Source organism: Pipistrellus hanaki, assembly GCF_964339955.1.
Source record: "Pipistrellus hanaki genome assembly, chromosome: 8".
Classification (NCBI taxonomy): Eukaryota; Metazoa; Chordata; class Mammalia; order Chiroptera; family Vespertilionidae; genus Pipistrellus; species Pipistrellus hanaki.
Window position 1 is genome coordinate 50268651 of NC_140510.1, and position 15883 is coordinate 50284533.

The 15883-nt window shown below is 40.1% G+C and overlaps 1 protein-coding gene across 11 annotated transcripts in view; it reads left to right on the top strand.

Annotated features, from left to right (window-relative positions):
- OSBPL6 (oxysterol binding protein like 6) overlaps positions 1 to 15883 on the top strand; it is a 167527-nt gene that overhangs the window by 117292 nt on the left and 34352 nt on the right. For 7 of the 11 annotated variants that reach the window (XM_084893065.1, XM_084893067.1, XM_084893068.1 and 4 more), the window contains 7 exons: positions 132 to 185; positions 1280 to 1393; positions 1976 to 2146; positions 4671 to 4803; positions 7696 to 7799; positions 8372 to 8464; positions 13062 to 13136. In XM_084893065.1, coding sequence (XP_084749191.1) covers positions 132 to 185; positions 1280 to 1393; positions 1976 to 2146; positions 4671 to 4803; positions 7696 to 7799; positions 8372 to 8464; positions 13062 to 13136 — 744 coding nt within the window. The remainder of the gene's footprint in view (positions 1 to 131; positions 186 to 1279; positions 1394 to 1975; positions 2147 to 4670; positions 4804 to 7695; positions 7800 to 8371; positions 8465 to 13061; positions 13137 to 15883) is intronic. The other 4 variants (XM_084893074.1, XM_084893075.1, XM_084893073.1 and 1 more) reach the window with 3 other exon arrangements.

The window sequence follows — 15883 nt, forward strand, 5'->3', positions numbered from 1 at the left end:
TAACAGTACACAACTTATACATTAAAAATGATACACACATTGTTTACTAAATGCTGGGCGACATTAACCCACACCTGTGAATGTTTTCTATAATTTAAAATACAGTAACGAGGGTTGTTTGGTTCTTGCAGCGTTTTTTTGTCCTGGATAATGGAATGTTAAAGTATTCAAAGGCACCACTTGATGTAAGTAGCACACAAGGCATGTGTCAAAGATGGATGTAGAATTTGCTTGAAGTGAATACTCACCACAGCTGTGCCAGCCTTGTGCCGTAGTTACCAGCTTTGTTCCTTTTTGTGCCTGTAACATTTAACAAGCTACCAAACTTCCATGCTGCATGGAAGGTGGGTTGTATGCTTCAGCTCAAGCTAACATAAAATCTCAAACTGGTGCATGAAGATTTAATTTAACTATTGTGATGACTGTTGTTCAAAGCAAGCTTAAACCTCAAAGTAACACACTAATAAATATTAACTTTTCTGTCTTGGAGAGAAAACCCAATTAGGCTTTTTTTTTCAGCATCTTAATAAACTCTGCTTTATGTGCTGTTTTGAGATTTAAAGCAACCTTTGTTCTTGTCGATGTCCTTTTAATACCTGTCTTATGAACTTCCTTTCTATTTCATATCATATATTCTCTTACCTTGGGAATCCCAACTTTCTAAAATTATGTTAATTTATTTTTCTTTACTGTAGAAAGTAGTTGTTTGCATGCAAACCTGGAAAGTGCCCTCCATGTCATTGTGGTGTGGGGAAATAACAGTTCAGTGTTGTTCCATCTCTTCCATGGAATTGCTGTGTGTCCTTGGTCAGACGAGGGCAGCCAGAAGGAAGAGCTGGCTGCTCTGTGCTCTCTGGTCCCAGCTGTCCAGTTCTGTCCCAGCAGCTGTCTGCTAGCTGATTACTTAGGGATGTTCTGGGCTGTAGGTCAAAGACTGACTACAGTTATTTTAAGAACCATTAAAGATATATTTTTGGGACATCAGTTATACAATTTAAAATTATTTAAAAAAGGGACATTATATGTTATGCCAGAAACAGAAATAAGAGATGGATAGCCTTACTTACTGAAATTGGTGCGGAGTCACGGCAACTTCAACTGTCCTCAGGTTACTAGTGAGGACCTTAATCTCAGACCCGAACCTTTTCCCTTTGTAAAGGAGGTATGCTCTTCTATTTCCCATAGAGCAGGTAAAGATGCCATTAAGCTCACTTCGGTACAGAAGCACATCTAATCATATAACCTCCCAGCCTCTTTACTAGTGCTTTAAATATTCCAGATTCAAAAAGGGAAAGTCCATGGAAGCATCGATGTCGGACTCTCGGTCATGTCTATTAAAAAGAAAGCTCGGAGGATAGACCTGGACACAGAAGAGCACATCTATCATTTGAAGGTAAAGTTGCTTTTATATTCCATAAATGAGCGAGATTATGTGATATTTACCTTTCTCTGACTGGCTTATTTCACTTAGCATAATGGTCTCCAGTTCTGTCCATGCTGTTGCAAATGATAAGAATTCCTTCTTTTTTACCGCAGCATAGTATTCCATTGTGTAGATGTACCACAGTTTTTTAATCCACTCATTTGCTGATGGGCACTTAGGCTATTTCCAAATCTTAGTTATGGTGAATTGTGCCAATTTGAATATAGGGGTGCATACATTCTTTCTGATTGGTGTTTCTAGTTTCTTGGGATACATTCCTAGAAGTAGGATCACTGGGTCAAATGGCAGTCCCATTTTTAGTTTTTTTGAGGAAACTCCGTACTGCTCTCCACAGTGGCTGCACCAGTCTGCATTCCCACCAGCAGTGCAAAAAGGTTCCTTTTTCTCTGCATCCTTGCCAGCACTTGTCGTTTGATGATTTGTTGATGATAGCCATTCTGACAGGCTTTTCAACAGCCATTATCCGAGGAAATCACTTGCCTATACCGGAAATCTGGTTTCACCATTACCTTCCCTGGTTCATTGTTTTAGGTGAAATCCCAGGACTGGTTTGACGCATGGGTCTCCAAACTGCGCCACCACCGCCTGTACCGGCAGAATGAGATTGTGAGGTCACCAAGAGATGCCAGTTTTCATATATTTCCTTCAACCTCCACAGCTGAATCCTCACCAGCTGCTAATGCTTCTGTCATGGATGGGAAGGTATGTCTTAGAAATATAAAAGCCCAGAAATGGCTTGGAAAGCTATGTAGGCACATAAAGGAGTCTCATTTGGCCAACCCAAAAGAGACAATTTTCTTTGTAAACTAGCTCTCCGAAGACAATAGTGACATTTGACATCAAAGTTAATGACAAGTATGGATCAGGTGGATATATGGATCACAGAGAATTAACAGTTGCTTTTCCTTTTTACGAATGGACTACAACCTAATTTTCTATAGATTTTTAAGACTGGAAGTAGGGCGAACATTTGATTAATTAGCACCTAGAAATTGATGTCTTCCTGGGTGGTAATAGGAAGACTACAGAGTTTTGAAAATGAAACTTGCTTTTTTGCCTTAAGATGTAATGCATACATGACCCAGGGAGGTGAGTAAACTTCCCCCTGAGGTTAATGCAGATGGGCTAGAGCATGTGCCAGGAATCTGAGCAGTAGCACACTCAGTCAGGCAGCGTTAGGCAAATGACATGTATTCATCTCTAATCTTTAATATAGCGAAAGCTCAGAGACCATGCAGAATTCTTCCAGGTGTTACATAGCCATTAAACAGCTGAGCCAGGATCTGAATCCTCATCTCTCTGTTTCCAAAATCAGTTTCCTTCCCATTATACTGGGTCCCAGGTTGCAGAAGACTGAAGTCCTTCTTTAGACTGTAGTAAGAGTTCATTTTCTATGTTGTTGAAAAACTAGAGGTGTTGCCTATTAAAAATCAAGGTTAAGCCCACGGGCAGGGAGACAGCTGTTTGCGACTTTGACTTGATCATTAAGTTTTCTGAACCAGAGCCACATGGCCCTGCCCAGGGGTGTTCCAGCTTCCCACTTGGCACCTGATATTGAGAACAGAGACATCTGTGAAGAACTGGCTGCCACTGCAAGGAGTTGGATTTGAGAATGTTTCAGTGAACATTCCCCTTTCTCTATTTTCTTTTATAAGGGTGTGTATAATACATATATATCTAAGTTTTCTTTGCAAAGCATTGAAAAACATCATGGAGTAACTGTAAGACTAATCAAATCAGAGTAAATAAAAACACTTCTGTGTTCAGTTCTTATTATCTCAATGGAAATTACTCAAGTATTTCATAGGCTCTGAAACCTTTCTGGTTGTAGCCATGGCAAGGCTATTTAGTCAGTCCTAGGAAGGAGATGTTGGGTGAATCAGGAGATCAGAGGGTTAGGAAATTGGGCATTTCCTAAATGACCCAACACAAGATGCTCAAGATAACCCCCAAGTTTCTCTGAGCCTCCTGCCTTCCTTCTCCCTTCTCATCACAGGATAAAAGGAATCCCAGAGTTAGTCCAAATTAAACAAGAAATGTATTCCAGCTGGATAAATTTATAAAAATATAAATGTTTAATCCTTTGATGGCTCCAGCCTCCGCCTGCATCTTTGGCACAGAGTGTTGATAAAAGATACATTATTTTCATCCCCTTTGTTATTCATTAAATCACTTGGGTGATATCCAAGAACAGAGAGCTGAAACTATAATCCTCCCCACTGTTTGCCTTGGAATAAGAAAGCTCTTTAGCTCCAGTTTTCATAGGAGATCTATTGCTCTAGTTATGAATGACATCCTCTTAGATCTAACGCAGTGAAAAATTCCCAGAACATTTATCAAAATGCAATAAAGTCTGAAGAGAGCTTCTTAACACTTTGCTTGCATCCTAAGTATCAAGTCATGAGACTTCTGCATACTAATTGCTCTGTGGCCCTGTGTGGGTAACAAATAAGTCTGTGTTGGCTATGTATGTGCAGCCTTCACTTCAGAATAAATTAAAAGAGACACAGCCATTTGTAATAAAAAATTAAAGTCAAGGAAAATTAAATGTGGAGTTTTAAAGTTGTTTCAGCTTTTTGGGAAAATAACTTTCTGCTTTTTTTTTTTTTTCCACTGAACATTTACTGGACTCAGTTTAGTATCTACATAGTTAATACAACTTTATTTCCCATAAAATGCCTTCCATGGAAAGTATATCAGCTTTAAATAATAAACTTTGGCAAGACTACTAGACTTTTTATATACTAGACTTTTCAGTATGCATTCGAAGCATTTGCTGATGGATAATGTATAGTATTTAGGAATCACAGGTGGCTACCTTGACCTTGAGCTGATCATGGGCATCCTGAGAGCTTTTGTAAGGGAAAGGCCTGCCATCATGAGGACACTGTATCAAATACGAAGAATTGAGTAATTTAACATTATTGGGAATTTGAGTTGGCAGATCCCTGAGAGTATGAGATATAACCTACTTGAGTGTTGTCCCATTCGGTGTAGAATGGAGATGGCAGGTGATGAAAGTGTTGCTAGTGTTTATGAATTTTGGCTTCCCTGAGCATGCACCACTTTTAACCAAGAGGCTTTCTCCATATTTTGATTGTGCCCTTTCTTCCTTTCTTTTTAAATGGACTTTTGAGGGTACTTGTATTTTTTTTTAACTCACTTAAATGTGGTGTTTCTGCTTAACTTCTTTTTGTTTGTTTGTTTGTTTGTTTGTTTGTTTTAGGTGCAACCAAACAGCTGTTCATGGCAGTCCCCCTTGCCATGCAGCAACAGCCTCCCCGCCACCTGCACCACCGGCCAGAGTAAAGTGGCAGCCTGGTTACAAGACTCGGAAGAAATGGACAGGTGTGCAGAAGGTTAGTTCTTAGCCGGTGTGGGCTGTCAGCATAAGCCCAGCGGCAGAAACAAAGGAGGTGAATCGTGGGTGCTGCGCCTTTCACTTCCTCAACCTCCCTGATGCCTCGACTTTTTCTTCTTCTTTTTTTCTTTTTTATACACCAGGTCCTTCTCTTTCCCATGACTCGGGATTCTTACCTGTCAGTTCTGCACACTCACAAGTACTGAGCCTGGCTTCATCCTTACCCTGACTTCCACCCTCTTCAGCTTCTCACCTCATCTCCTCACCAGTTCCCTCTTGCTTTCCTTAGCCTCCCCAGTCCCTGAAGCCTGGGGCAGTCATGGGAGAAGTGCTGACCCAGGAGTGCCCGCCCCCTCACTCCGTGACTCTCTGCCCCATCACTCCATCTCACCTGTGCGTTGCCTTGCTTGCAGTACATGGATCAATTATGTTGTATCTCATATCCACAGTCACCTGTTAGTGGTGTTCTTCTGTGGATCCATTACTAAACACTCTGAACTAATACATGATTCTCTGACTCTGCCATTTCTGAGCCTCTTTGTCTCCAGAAACCTTCTCTAGTTGTGTAGGGTAGTCACAATTATTAAGAAATATAAATATAATATTAACTGGATAGAAGACTCCATAGATAGACAACGTTAGGTAACACCTCACCGGCACCTTGCTTATGGTGTAATTTTGTTTTTTGTGTTTTTTGGGGTTTTTTTTTTTAATATATTTTATTGAATTTTTACAGAGAGGAAGAGAGAGGGATAGAGAGTTAGAAACATCTATGAGAGAGAAACATCGATCAGCTGCCTCTTGCGCACACACACACACACACACACACACACACACACACCCCATGGGGATGTGCCCGCAACCAAGGTACATGCCCTTGACCGGAATCGAACCTGGGACCTTTCAGTCCGCAGGCCGACTCTCTGTCCACTGAGCCAAACCGGTTTCGGCGTAATTTTGTTTTTTAAAGGCAAGTTGACCTGTAGGTTCCTTTTAGCCATTTTTTTGTTCTCCCTTTCCTTCTTTGCACTGCATTTCTCCCTCATTTTTCCCTTTTTATCTTCTGTTTCCTACCCTCAGCTCCACTTTCCCTTGTCTTCTGTAAAGGGAAGGAGATGGGCATACAAGGGTGCTGCCTCCCCTGGAAGGGGGGGAGGGGTAGAGCCCTGGAAGGCACTGGCCTTTCCATTATTCTCGTCCTCCCATCTTCATTGGCGCTTCCCTCTCTGAGGAAATTTGAGGTGATTGATAGCCAAGCGTTCCCTGGAGGGACAGTAGCAGCACTTGAACAGCCAACCCGGGCTCCATCCTGAGGCAGATGCTGCTAAAGGGAGGGACGAAGGTGTGGCCTGCCCTTCCGATGAATTGCTCTCCATGAACTGCGCAGAGATTCTCAGTCCTCTATAAACAGTCTTAGTATTTACCTCTCTATTTTATTTTATAGTGACAAAATAAAAAATCCTCCAAAATGTCAAAACTCTCCCAAACACAACTACCTTTGTTATTTGACCCAGTTAATCTTTAGCCATATTTAACAGTTATATTTTGTTGCCTGTACCACATGCGTAACAATTCAGATCTTTGAGATTTAATGAGAAACAAAGATAATATGAGTGAAATTTTCACCAACCGCCACAAAACTAAGAACGATCACTATAACTTAACAGATTTACACACATGGCTCTTCATAAACAGTACACATGCACAAGACATCACATACCTGGGAGCCCTGTTCTTGATATCACTAATTGAGTAAATAATACTAATAACTCAATATCCTTGACTGTATTGACTTTCACATACTAAAGGTCATTTTTTGTGTGATATTTCAATGTGCAGATCTTTAAACATTCCCTTTTAAAAATATATCAAAAAATTAAAAATAGCATTAAAAGTTATTTCTTCATCCTATGCAATTCAAACAGAAAGGGTTTCATGCCCAGGTGATGCTGCTCCTGCTGGCTCCAGCCACACACTTTGAGAACCTTTAGTTTTGTTGATGTAACATCTCCAATAGATTTTAAAGAAATCATGCATTGCCGCTTCGTTGTGAGCTAAATTGAAGATAAACACATTCACCTGACTCTGTATTCCATCTTATTTTTCTGAACTTGACTTTTACCCCACCCCTATTCCAAGTAGTCGCCTTGTAGACTATTTTAGGAACAGGTAGACAGGTCTTTTTCTTTTCTTTTAATATATTTTATTGATTTTTCACAGAGAGGAAGAGAGAGGGATAGAGAGTTAGAAACATCGATGAGAGAGAATCATCGATCAGCTGCCTCTTGCACACCCCCCACTGGGGATGTGCCCGCAACCAAGGTACATGCCCTTGCCCGGAATCGAACCTGGGACCTTTCAGTCCGCAGGCCGACGCTCTATCCACTGAGCCAAACTGGTCCCGGCGACAGGTCCTTTTCTTATTCACTTATCTTCATTGTGGAAAGTATTACAGATGTCCCCTCTTTTTCCCCATATTGACCCTCTTGGTAGATAGGTTCTTCACAGTAAAACTATACAACTGCTGACGTTCCCTTGAGCGTGTTTTTGTGTGACAAGGGCCACCTGGGCAGGAAAGTGAGCATACACCATTTGTCTGAAATGTTAATGGCTCCCTGCACTAATAGCTGCTAATTGCAGGAGTGCACTTTGAAGTCATCTAATAATCATCAGTGGTTTTATGGTTCTGAACCAGAGGGGGGTCTGTGTGGGTTTTTTGTGTGTGTGTGTTTTTTTTTCTTTCTCTTTCATTTGCCAGTATCACCATTATATATAAACACGGTTCTGCCTAATTGTATTTGCCGTTGTTTGGATAGATTTATTGCTGCCACCACCACCACCACCACTCCCTGCCCAGTGCTAACATACCTTTATTTCTGGTTTTTGTTAGACCTTGCACACTGCCAATCAAACCTTGTGGAACTTAGCAAACTCCTGCAAAATTTGGAAATACTTCAGAGAACTCAATCAGCACCCAACTTTACTGACATGCAGGTAAACATATCACTGCTGGTAAAAGGACCTTAAGATAGTCACTCGGAATTTTTACTAGATTGTTCTGTGAATGTTTAAGGTAACATTAAAGGGAAATAACTACAATGTAGATTAGTTTCTACTCTGGAATCATTCTTAGTATTTTGGGATCTTGGTGCCATTGTGGTTAGATGTCTAGTTTGAAATGTTTTACATTTCAGTACAAACTAGAAAAAATAAAAATCTGAATCATTCTTCTATATGTGGGTTACATTAAAAATGATAGCTTTGAAGGTATAAACTTAGATGCTCTGCTCTCAGAATTATGACCATCTTTTCATGTAGGAAAAAAATGCTACAGATCTAAAATCCTGCTTTCATTTTGGATAGCAGAAAAATATATTTTATGTTAAGTTCTCGTCTTTGCTTTTGAATGCCCACTGTGCATCAGATAATGCCTTCTCCTGACTGGTTGCTTTAGGTGTCTAACAGTGAGTCTTGACTAACTTGCTCTGCTCTCTTTGTCTAGGCCTGTTTTGTATATGTATGACCTTAACAATACTTTGTTGCTTTTAACTGTTTGTGTAATGTAGGCTAACTGTGTAGATATTTCAAAGAAAGACAAGCGGGTCACAAGAAGATGGAGAACAAAAAGTGTCAGCAAAGATACAAAAATACAACTGCAGGTACCGACTTTACTTTTCCTCCATTCATATTTTTGCATACTTTATAGTCTTTACGTGTCAGTTCGGGGAAATTAAAAGGTTTACAGCAGCTTAACTGCTTTAAATCCAGTGCTTTTCAGACTAAGTTATATTATCCAGAAATAGAGGAAAATCTATTCTTTGTACTCTGATCATCTTAAAAAATCTCAACTGAATATTCAGTGGGTTGTAATGTACACTCATTTTTATATAATATATCTTTTAAAATCCAAATTTTTACCTGTCAATAAAAGACTGTGAACTGCAATAGATTGGAAATCAATCAACCTGGGATATAGCCTTATTATTGTAATTTCCTGGCAATATAATTTCATGCATTTCTCTGAAATTTTCTGGGCTTCTGTTTGTTCCTGGGTAAAGTAAAGTAACTAACTAATTCTATAAAAATATATATTATTTGGCCATCAACAATCATGTTTAAAATCTGAACTGGAGTCTTAATTGTTCATAAATAAACTTACTTTAAATTTATTTTCAATGTTATTTACTTATTATAAATAATTTTAAAATAAGATCCTATCTTGTTGTTTTATTGCAATGATACCAAATATGGTAAATGCCTAAAACCTCTTATGCCACAAGTCATACTATTTTTAGATTTATAAACTAGAATCTCTAATACTCTGATCCTAGCTGTATATTATAAAGGACTCTTGCCTGGCACAACCAAAATTCAACTTATGACTTTGCTTTGCTTTCTGTTGCACTATAAATCAATTTATATTCTAATACAAAGGTAAAGGGAACTGCTTTGCAGAATTTGTCTGAATAAATAACTAATTCCTTTTTAATTCTGACTTTATTGATAACATTTTTGTGCCATAATTCTGAATGTGTAAATAACAAACTCTTCGTTGCTTTGCTTGCTAATCTGATGTTTTTGACAATAAGTTTTCATAAGCATTATAAATTTATGGTTTATTTAGAATGTCCACATTCTCTGAACACAATTCCATGTGTCCCTTTGTTCAGTATGTTTTCCCTTCTTTTCGGAAAATTAGTACTGTAGAGACAAGTGTGCCAAATGACTTCACAAGAAAATTACCTAAAATTGCTTTTGGCAGTTTCATTTGTTTTGGGCACATGATTGTCTAGTTTTGTGGCTGATTTTTATTTTTTTAATATTTTTATTTACTTCAGAGAAAAAGAGAGAGGGAGAGAGATAGAAGCATCAATGATGAGAGGGACTCATCACTTGGCTGCCTCCTGCATGCTGGGGATCTAGCCCGCAATCCAGACATGTGCCTCTGACCAGAATCGAACTTGGGACTCTTCAGTCCCCAGGCTGACGCTCTATCCACTGAGCCAAACCAGCTAGGACTGTTTTGTTTTTGTTTCTTTTTAAATCCTGGTTTCGATGGTTATTATAACCAGGTAAAGGACCCATTATAAAAATTGTTGACTATAATTAGCTATTATTTTAATCTTGTTTTTATAAGGTTTGCCATTGAACAGATTTCCATTCACAGCTGTTGTCTTAATTGGTTCTCAGTGAGTCCGAGTGCAGTGCCCCTAGCCACCCTGTGTGGCCACGAGGCCACCATCGTCCCCATATTGCTCAGTTTTCTTGAAGGAAGATGAACTCTGAATACCCACAGTTACAGGCTGTGCTTTTCAATGTGCAGGAAGTGTATAAAAATGTTTTAAAAGTCATTAGTAGAAATTATTCAAAAAAGCAGGCAAATATTCTTCATTCATACCCCTGCAACATTTTTTTTTTTGGGGGGGGGGGTGCTTTTTATTTTTAAGTTTTTATTTATGCTGTTTTGCTTTGCTTTTGTTTTGCCAAAAGTATAACAAAATGGCCCTTGTGGTTCTGGATTAATTATTTTTGAGGGAAGTTGGAATCCGCTCATCCCCACACTCAAAGAAAACTTTAAACTTACAAAAGCAGCTTTAATTGCATCTCCAACTGGAAATAATCAGACTTGGGGCCAGCGGTAAGCTATTAACCATTCCCAGAGAAACCCTGCTTCCACACGGACTGACCAGTAAAACAGAAGGTACGGAGGGGGAAGGCTGCAGAATTTGGTACCATCTCTGGACCATTTCTGCTCACTCAAACCAACAGGCCTTCCAGGATCCCTTAGGCTGAGGAACTATATAATTAACCAGGAATGACTGTGATCAATATAAATGCCATTACTCATTAGCATTTCACCTCTAGAAAGACATAACATTTATTTTTGCTGTCGTGGATTGCCACCCCCTCCCACTCTACTACACAGGCTTTTCCTCCTGTGTAAAGTGTTTCTTGAGCATGGGAATTCCATCTGATGGTGCCATGTACTTGTTTAAGCCCTTAATCATCTCACTCCTTGAACCACTCACTCTGATGGTCATTGTTGCAGCCAACATGAGAGGCCTTGCAGTGAGTGGCTCATTTTCCCTCCCCTGTTTGTAACTTTTAGAATACCAGCCATTTGTGACTGTTGGTGGTAGCGATTATTGCTATTGCTGTTGTCGTTATTGGTACTTTCACTGAATTTGCGTTCAGCATTCTGTAGCAGTTTTCATTTTGAAATAATTATAAAACAGATCATTTGAAAAATGGACCCCGGGAGAGTAAAAAATAAACATGTTATACTGGGTATTTAATTGCTTATTCTTACATAGGTTGTTAGATTGTGCTTTTGATTTGGATGTGAAGGTTATGACCATATTTCCATGAGAAGCCATTGGGATGCTAGCCTCAGGATCCATTGTGTAACTCATTGAAGGCAACATTTGTCCTAGAAGGCTCTGTGAAGATTACCTTTTAGAAAAAGGACTTCTGTCTCCCAAACTTCAAGTTTTCTGGTTCTAATAAAAATTCCAATATCATTCTTGTACGGTAATAATCGGGCTGTGTTTTAACTGCAAGAAGAGGATGATTTTGAAAGGGTTGCTGTAAAAGAGAGAGCTGCCAGTTTCCTGTGTTGCTAATAGCATGAATTACATACTAGATCCCTAGTTGTTGGAGAGGAGGAATGATAAGAGGTGTGAGTAGGAGATAAATGACAGGATGTTGTTCATGTGTAGCCATCTTAGATCTCACAGATGCTCAGATTACACCGTAGGCTGTAAATAAGTTCTTTTTTACTACATTAAACATACAGGGATTTTTGTACAGAAAAAATTTGGTGGAAAACAAATGACATGTACATATCATATACGTACAAAGAAGATTTAAGAACTTAGAAGAGAAATATAAATTGTAATTTGGCAACTATAAAGAGAATTGGAGATATAGGGATTTAAGCTATTTTTCTATTGTTAACGACTAAAACAATCTTGCTGTTTTTCTCTGTCTGGGCTGTTTGGTGACTCTTAAGTGCATTTCAGTTAACTGGCATCATTTTGCAGCAACCTGGATGGAATTGGAGAACATCATGCTGAGTGAAATAAGCCAGTCAATGAAAGAGAAACACCACATCACCTCACTCATTTATGGATAATAAAGAACATTATAAACTGATGAACCAAAAGATAGATATAGAGACATAAAGCAACAAGCAGACTGTCAAATTACAGCGGGGAGGGTAGGGAGATCTGGGGGAGATAAGAGATCAACCAAAGGACTTGTATACATGCATATAAGTACAACCAATGGACACAAAACTCTGGGGAAGGAGGGTATGTATTGGGGGTGGGCAATGGTAAAATATGTACACAGATAATAATTTAATAAAAAAAAAATATTGCTCACAGCCCAAAAGCCAGGATCTGTCCAACGGAGGCAGAGTTGAGTGGTTAGAAGGAAATGTCACTATTCCTTAATCCCTCCTAAACAGAGAATAAAAGAAAGCAAGCTCAGGGATTCTTCCAGCAGTTTATTCACAGGTGCACATCACAGAATGAAACCTATGCTTTCAGGTTTTCATAGCTGATTTTTGTAGGCACTGTCCTCACACACTGAGAAAATTGAGATTTTTTTTCTTACGCTATGAGGATCCGCTTAGAAAATTCTTCAACCTGAAAATCTCAACGTCATCCCTAACGTGGAATTTCAGAGAGCTTCATAGGAAGGGAATAAGGAGTTGAAGATTTCTGCTATCCCCACCCCTTACTTTTTCCTCCCATCTGGAAACAAAAACATTCTGCCTGGCCGACAGAAGCTCCCATGAGAACCTGTTCATTTTAATTTTTGCACATTATTTTTTAAATTACTTTTTCCTGAACTTTTTTTTTTTTTTTTTTGCTTCCATTTTAGTGAATGCCTTTTGACTTCCTATAACATAACATTGCATGAATGAAACAGGGTGCAAATGTATTTTTACCTTGAAAGCACAAGCCATTTGTCAGTTCATACCTTTCCATCTCTTTTTTTGGGGGTGTGGGGCTACCTTAGTTAACAGACTTACGTGTTTGGATATTCTGTGATGAGAAGATGAACTTTTATCGCAGCCTGAATGCCCCCTTAGAGCTCTTATTAACGCTAAGATTTAGGAAAAGTCGATTTCAGTTAAAAACTCCCCTTCACCCGTGTCTGATTATCTTCCGCCCTCTCCCATACCCTGCCCTCTCCCTGCCTCATCCTGTGTTTTTTCCTCCCTCCTCTTCTCTCATTCACTGTCAGGAAGGGCCATCTGTGAAGAGCCAGTTCGGCTCCACCCGGCGCCGGCAGAGGCTAGCAGCAGCAGTGGCTACAACAGTGAGTGGATCTCAATCTCAAGTGGACATTTAATAACTTTGGGAAACTGTGTGTGGGTGCCACTTGCCCTGTTCTAACGTTGCCACTTGTGTGTGACTGCGTCAGCTGTGGCTCATTCCTGTGTTGGCATAGCTCTCGCATGCTCTCTGGGTGCCTTTGCATGGCAGGAGTGGACATGACATTGATATGTGAGTTGGTAAACTATTCCACAATATGGATCTCTATTTCTGCTGTCCATGTGAGAGAAAAATTCAGTTCAAGGATGCAAAACCTGTGGAGTGGGGTTTCCTTAAACAATATTGTTTGTTTGTTGGTTTATTTGTTTGCCACACTGGCATTGGAACCTTTGCTGAGTTCTGTTTTTTCTCAGAAAAGTCATGTTACTACAGGCATAAATTATGCTTTTTTTTTGTAGTAATGTGACTATTTGAACAGGATGTGAGAATAAAGAAATTCGAGGGTAAGAAAAGGTGGATTTTGATGTCATCTCCAAATGGCTACACGAGTTACACTTAGTAAGGGGAAATTGTTTGTAAGCTGAAAATCAGAAAGGATAATAAAAGCAGGACAACCACAAAGTTAGATGATGTTTAATCCATATGTAGAGGTTGGTTTGGCTTTTCTTTTTTAAATGGAAAAGATGCATCTAATGAGAAAAGTTACTGGCACCATTTAGCAATGAATTCAGGAATAGTTTTTTTGAGGGGTGGTTATTCTAAAACCTCTGAAATGTATAACTTTATGCATACCAGAGCATAGCAACATCTAGCAGAACCCTCAGCAGGCCCCCTTGGCCCCTCACCCATAACCCAGTGACCTGACACTGGTGACTCACCCCTATTTCTTTTATTACAGTGGCTCTCCTTCCTCTTCCCAACATTAACGTTACCCCACACATTTTGAGCCCATCCTAACCTGCCAGTACCTTTTACTTGTACTTCTTCCAAGTGACTACTGGTCACTCGTTTTTCTTGCCCACGGGGGTGTCTGGGGCAGCTGAGATTGGCTGCCAATGAAAAGTTCACCCAAGGAGATGTTTCAGAGATTTACCCTTGTTCCCTAGCACTAACACCCAAATGGTCCACTTGCAACATCAGCCAGACCCCAAAAAATAGGGGGCAGAAAAGGAGAAACACTGGCCCCTCCGCATGGATGGACTCTGAGAGTCCCAGGCCGTCAGCACTCCCCACGGGGTCCCTGCACACACAATGCAGAATAACAGCAGCAGACCTTTCCGCCGCTCTGTGAGTCATCTACACTTAGACCTGCTGTTATGTGCTCTCTTATTGGTACTTGTTTACCATTGCTAAATTTCAGTGCCTGTAGCTCCTGTCAATTCATGTGTCTCTAATTTCTTCATGGACAGGTGTTAAAAGCATCTCCTAACATCTCCATTCCAAACTGTGGTCACTGGTAACAGAATATTCCAGGATCAGGCTTCCCCCCAAAGGATTTCAAGGAAAGCCGTATGTTTCTTTCCTGAGCAGGCTGTAAAAGCCACATCCGGTGCTTAGGGTCCTGGGTACAAACATCGAGAGCTGTAGACACCTCCCAATCCAGCCTTCACTGACGGAGAACCTAGTTACCACTTGAATTTTGTAATCCCATAATATCTAGATTAATGAGTAAAATACTAAGTCCCCAGACTGAAGAGATACTCAATTAGAGTTAGATTAATACATTCCACTTTGTATTCTCAACTTCGTTTCATGAATTCTTCTATCAGATGGCTCATTCCATATACTTCTCTTAACAACAACAACAAAGAAGATACAAACATAAACATTTTCAGTAGGAAACATGTAAGAATTCGTTTTCAATTTCTCAGGGGCCTGAATGCAGTTTGAATGCAGCATTCCAGGTGTCTTTCCCTGGGAGTTATATACAAACCCATGTTGACTGATTTAATTGCCAATTTAAACTTTCGCTATGTTCAATATGTAAATTTGTAGTTTATGTTTTTTCCTGAGAATCTGATTCCCAAATGTTAGTAGAGGCTGCGATCTCAGGGACAAGTCTGGGTCCTAACTGTGCTCCCTGGGCCTCCACTATGCCATGTCTCCCATGAAGCCTCTCACCAGCTTGCACAGCCACTCCCTGCCCACCTCCCTGCAATGCCAGGGAAGACACCCCTCTTCCATGCCAGGCAAGTCCTTGGAGTGTTGAAGGCACCAAGTGTAGATAAAACCCCTTTCCTTGATCATCAACACATTACATTCCCCATCACAAAACACCCACATTCCTGTTTCCCAATGCCCTTCTAGTTCTTTGTATTGGGAAACCGTATCCTTAAATCTGAAACGTTCTGACTTACCCATTTCCTGAAGGTACAACCTCTCCCCCGGACCTGCTGATCTCCACCACCCTTCCCAGGGGTTTTCTTTGTCCTTCCTAGAGGGCTATGGACTGACTGCTCTTTCTAGATTTAGGGTCACTCCAATGAAGGTCAGAAGTTTCCTTTATCTGCCTTTAAATACTCGCCCATATAAATCCCATTCCTTTATAAGCATCCCCAAAGAACTTCCGTTATTGTCCTCACAAGTGACCTGGACAGGATTCCAGCAAAGTATTAAGCCTAAGGACTCCATTTTCTCAAATAGCTTCTCTGCCATTGTGTGTATGCCCGTGTGTGCGTCTCTGCTGTGGCCAGTCAGGAACTGAGCTTGATGAGATGAAGGAGCTGTGCACATCTCCAGCCCAGTGCAGCCCAGGTCCCCATGGAGGATGAGATTGTGACTTTGATAAAT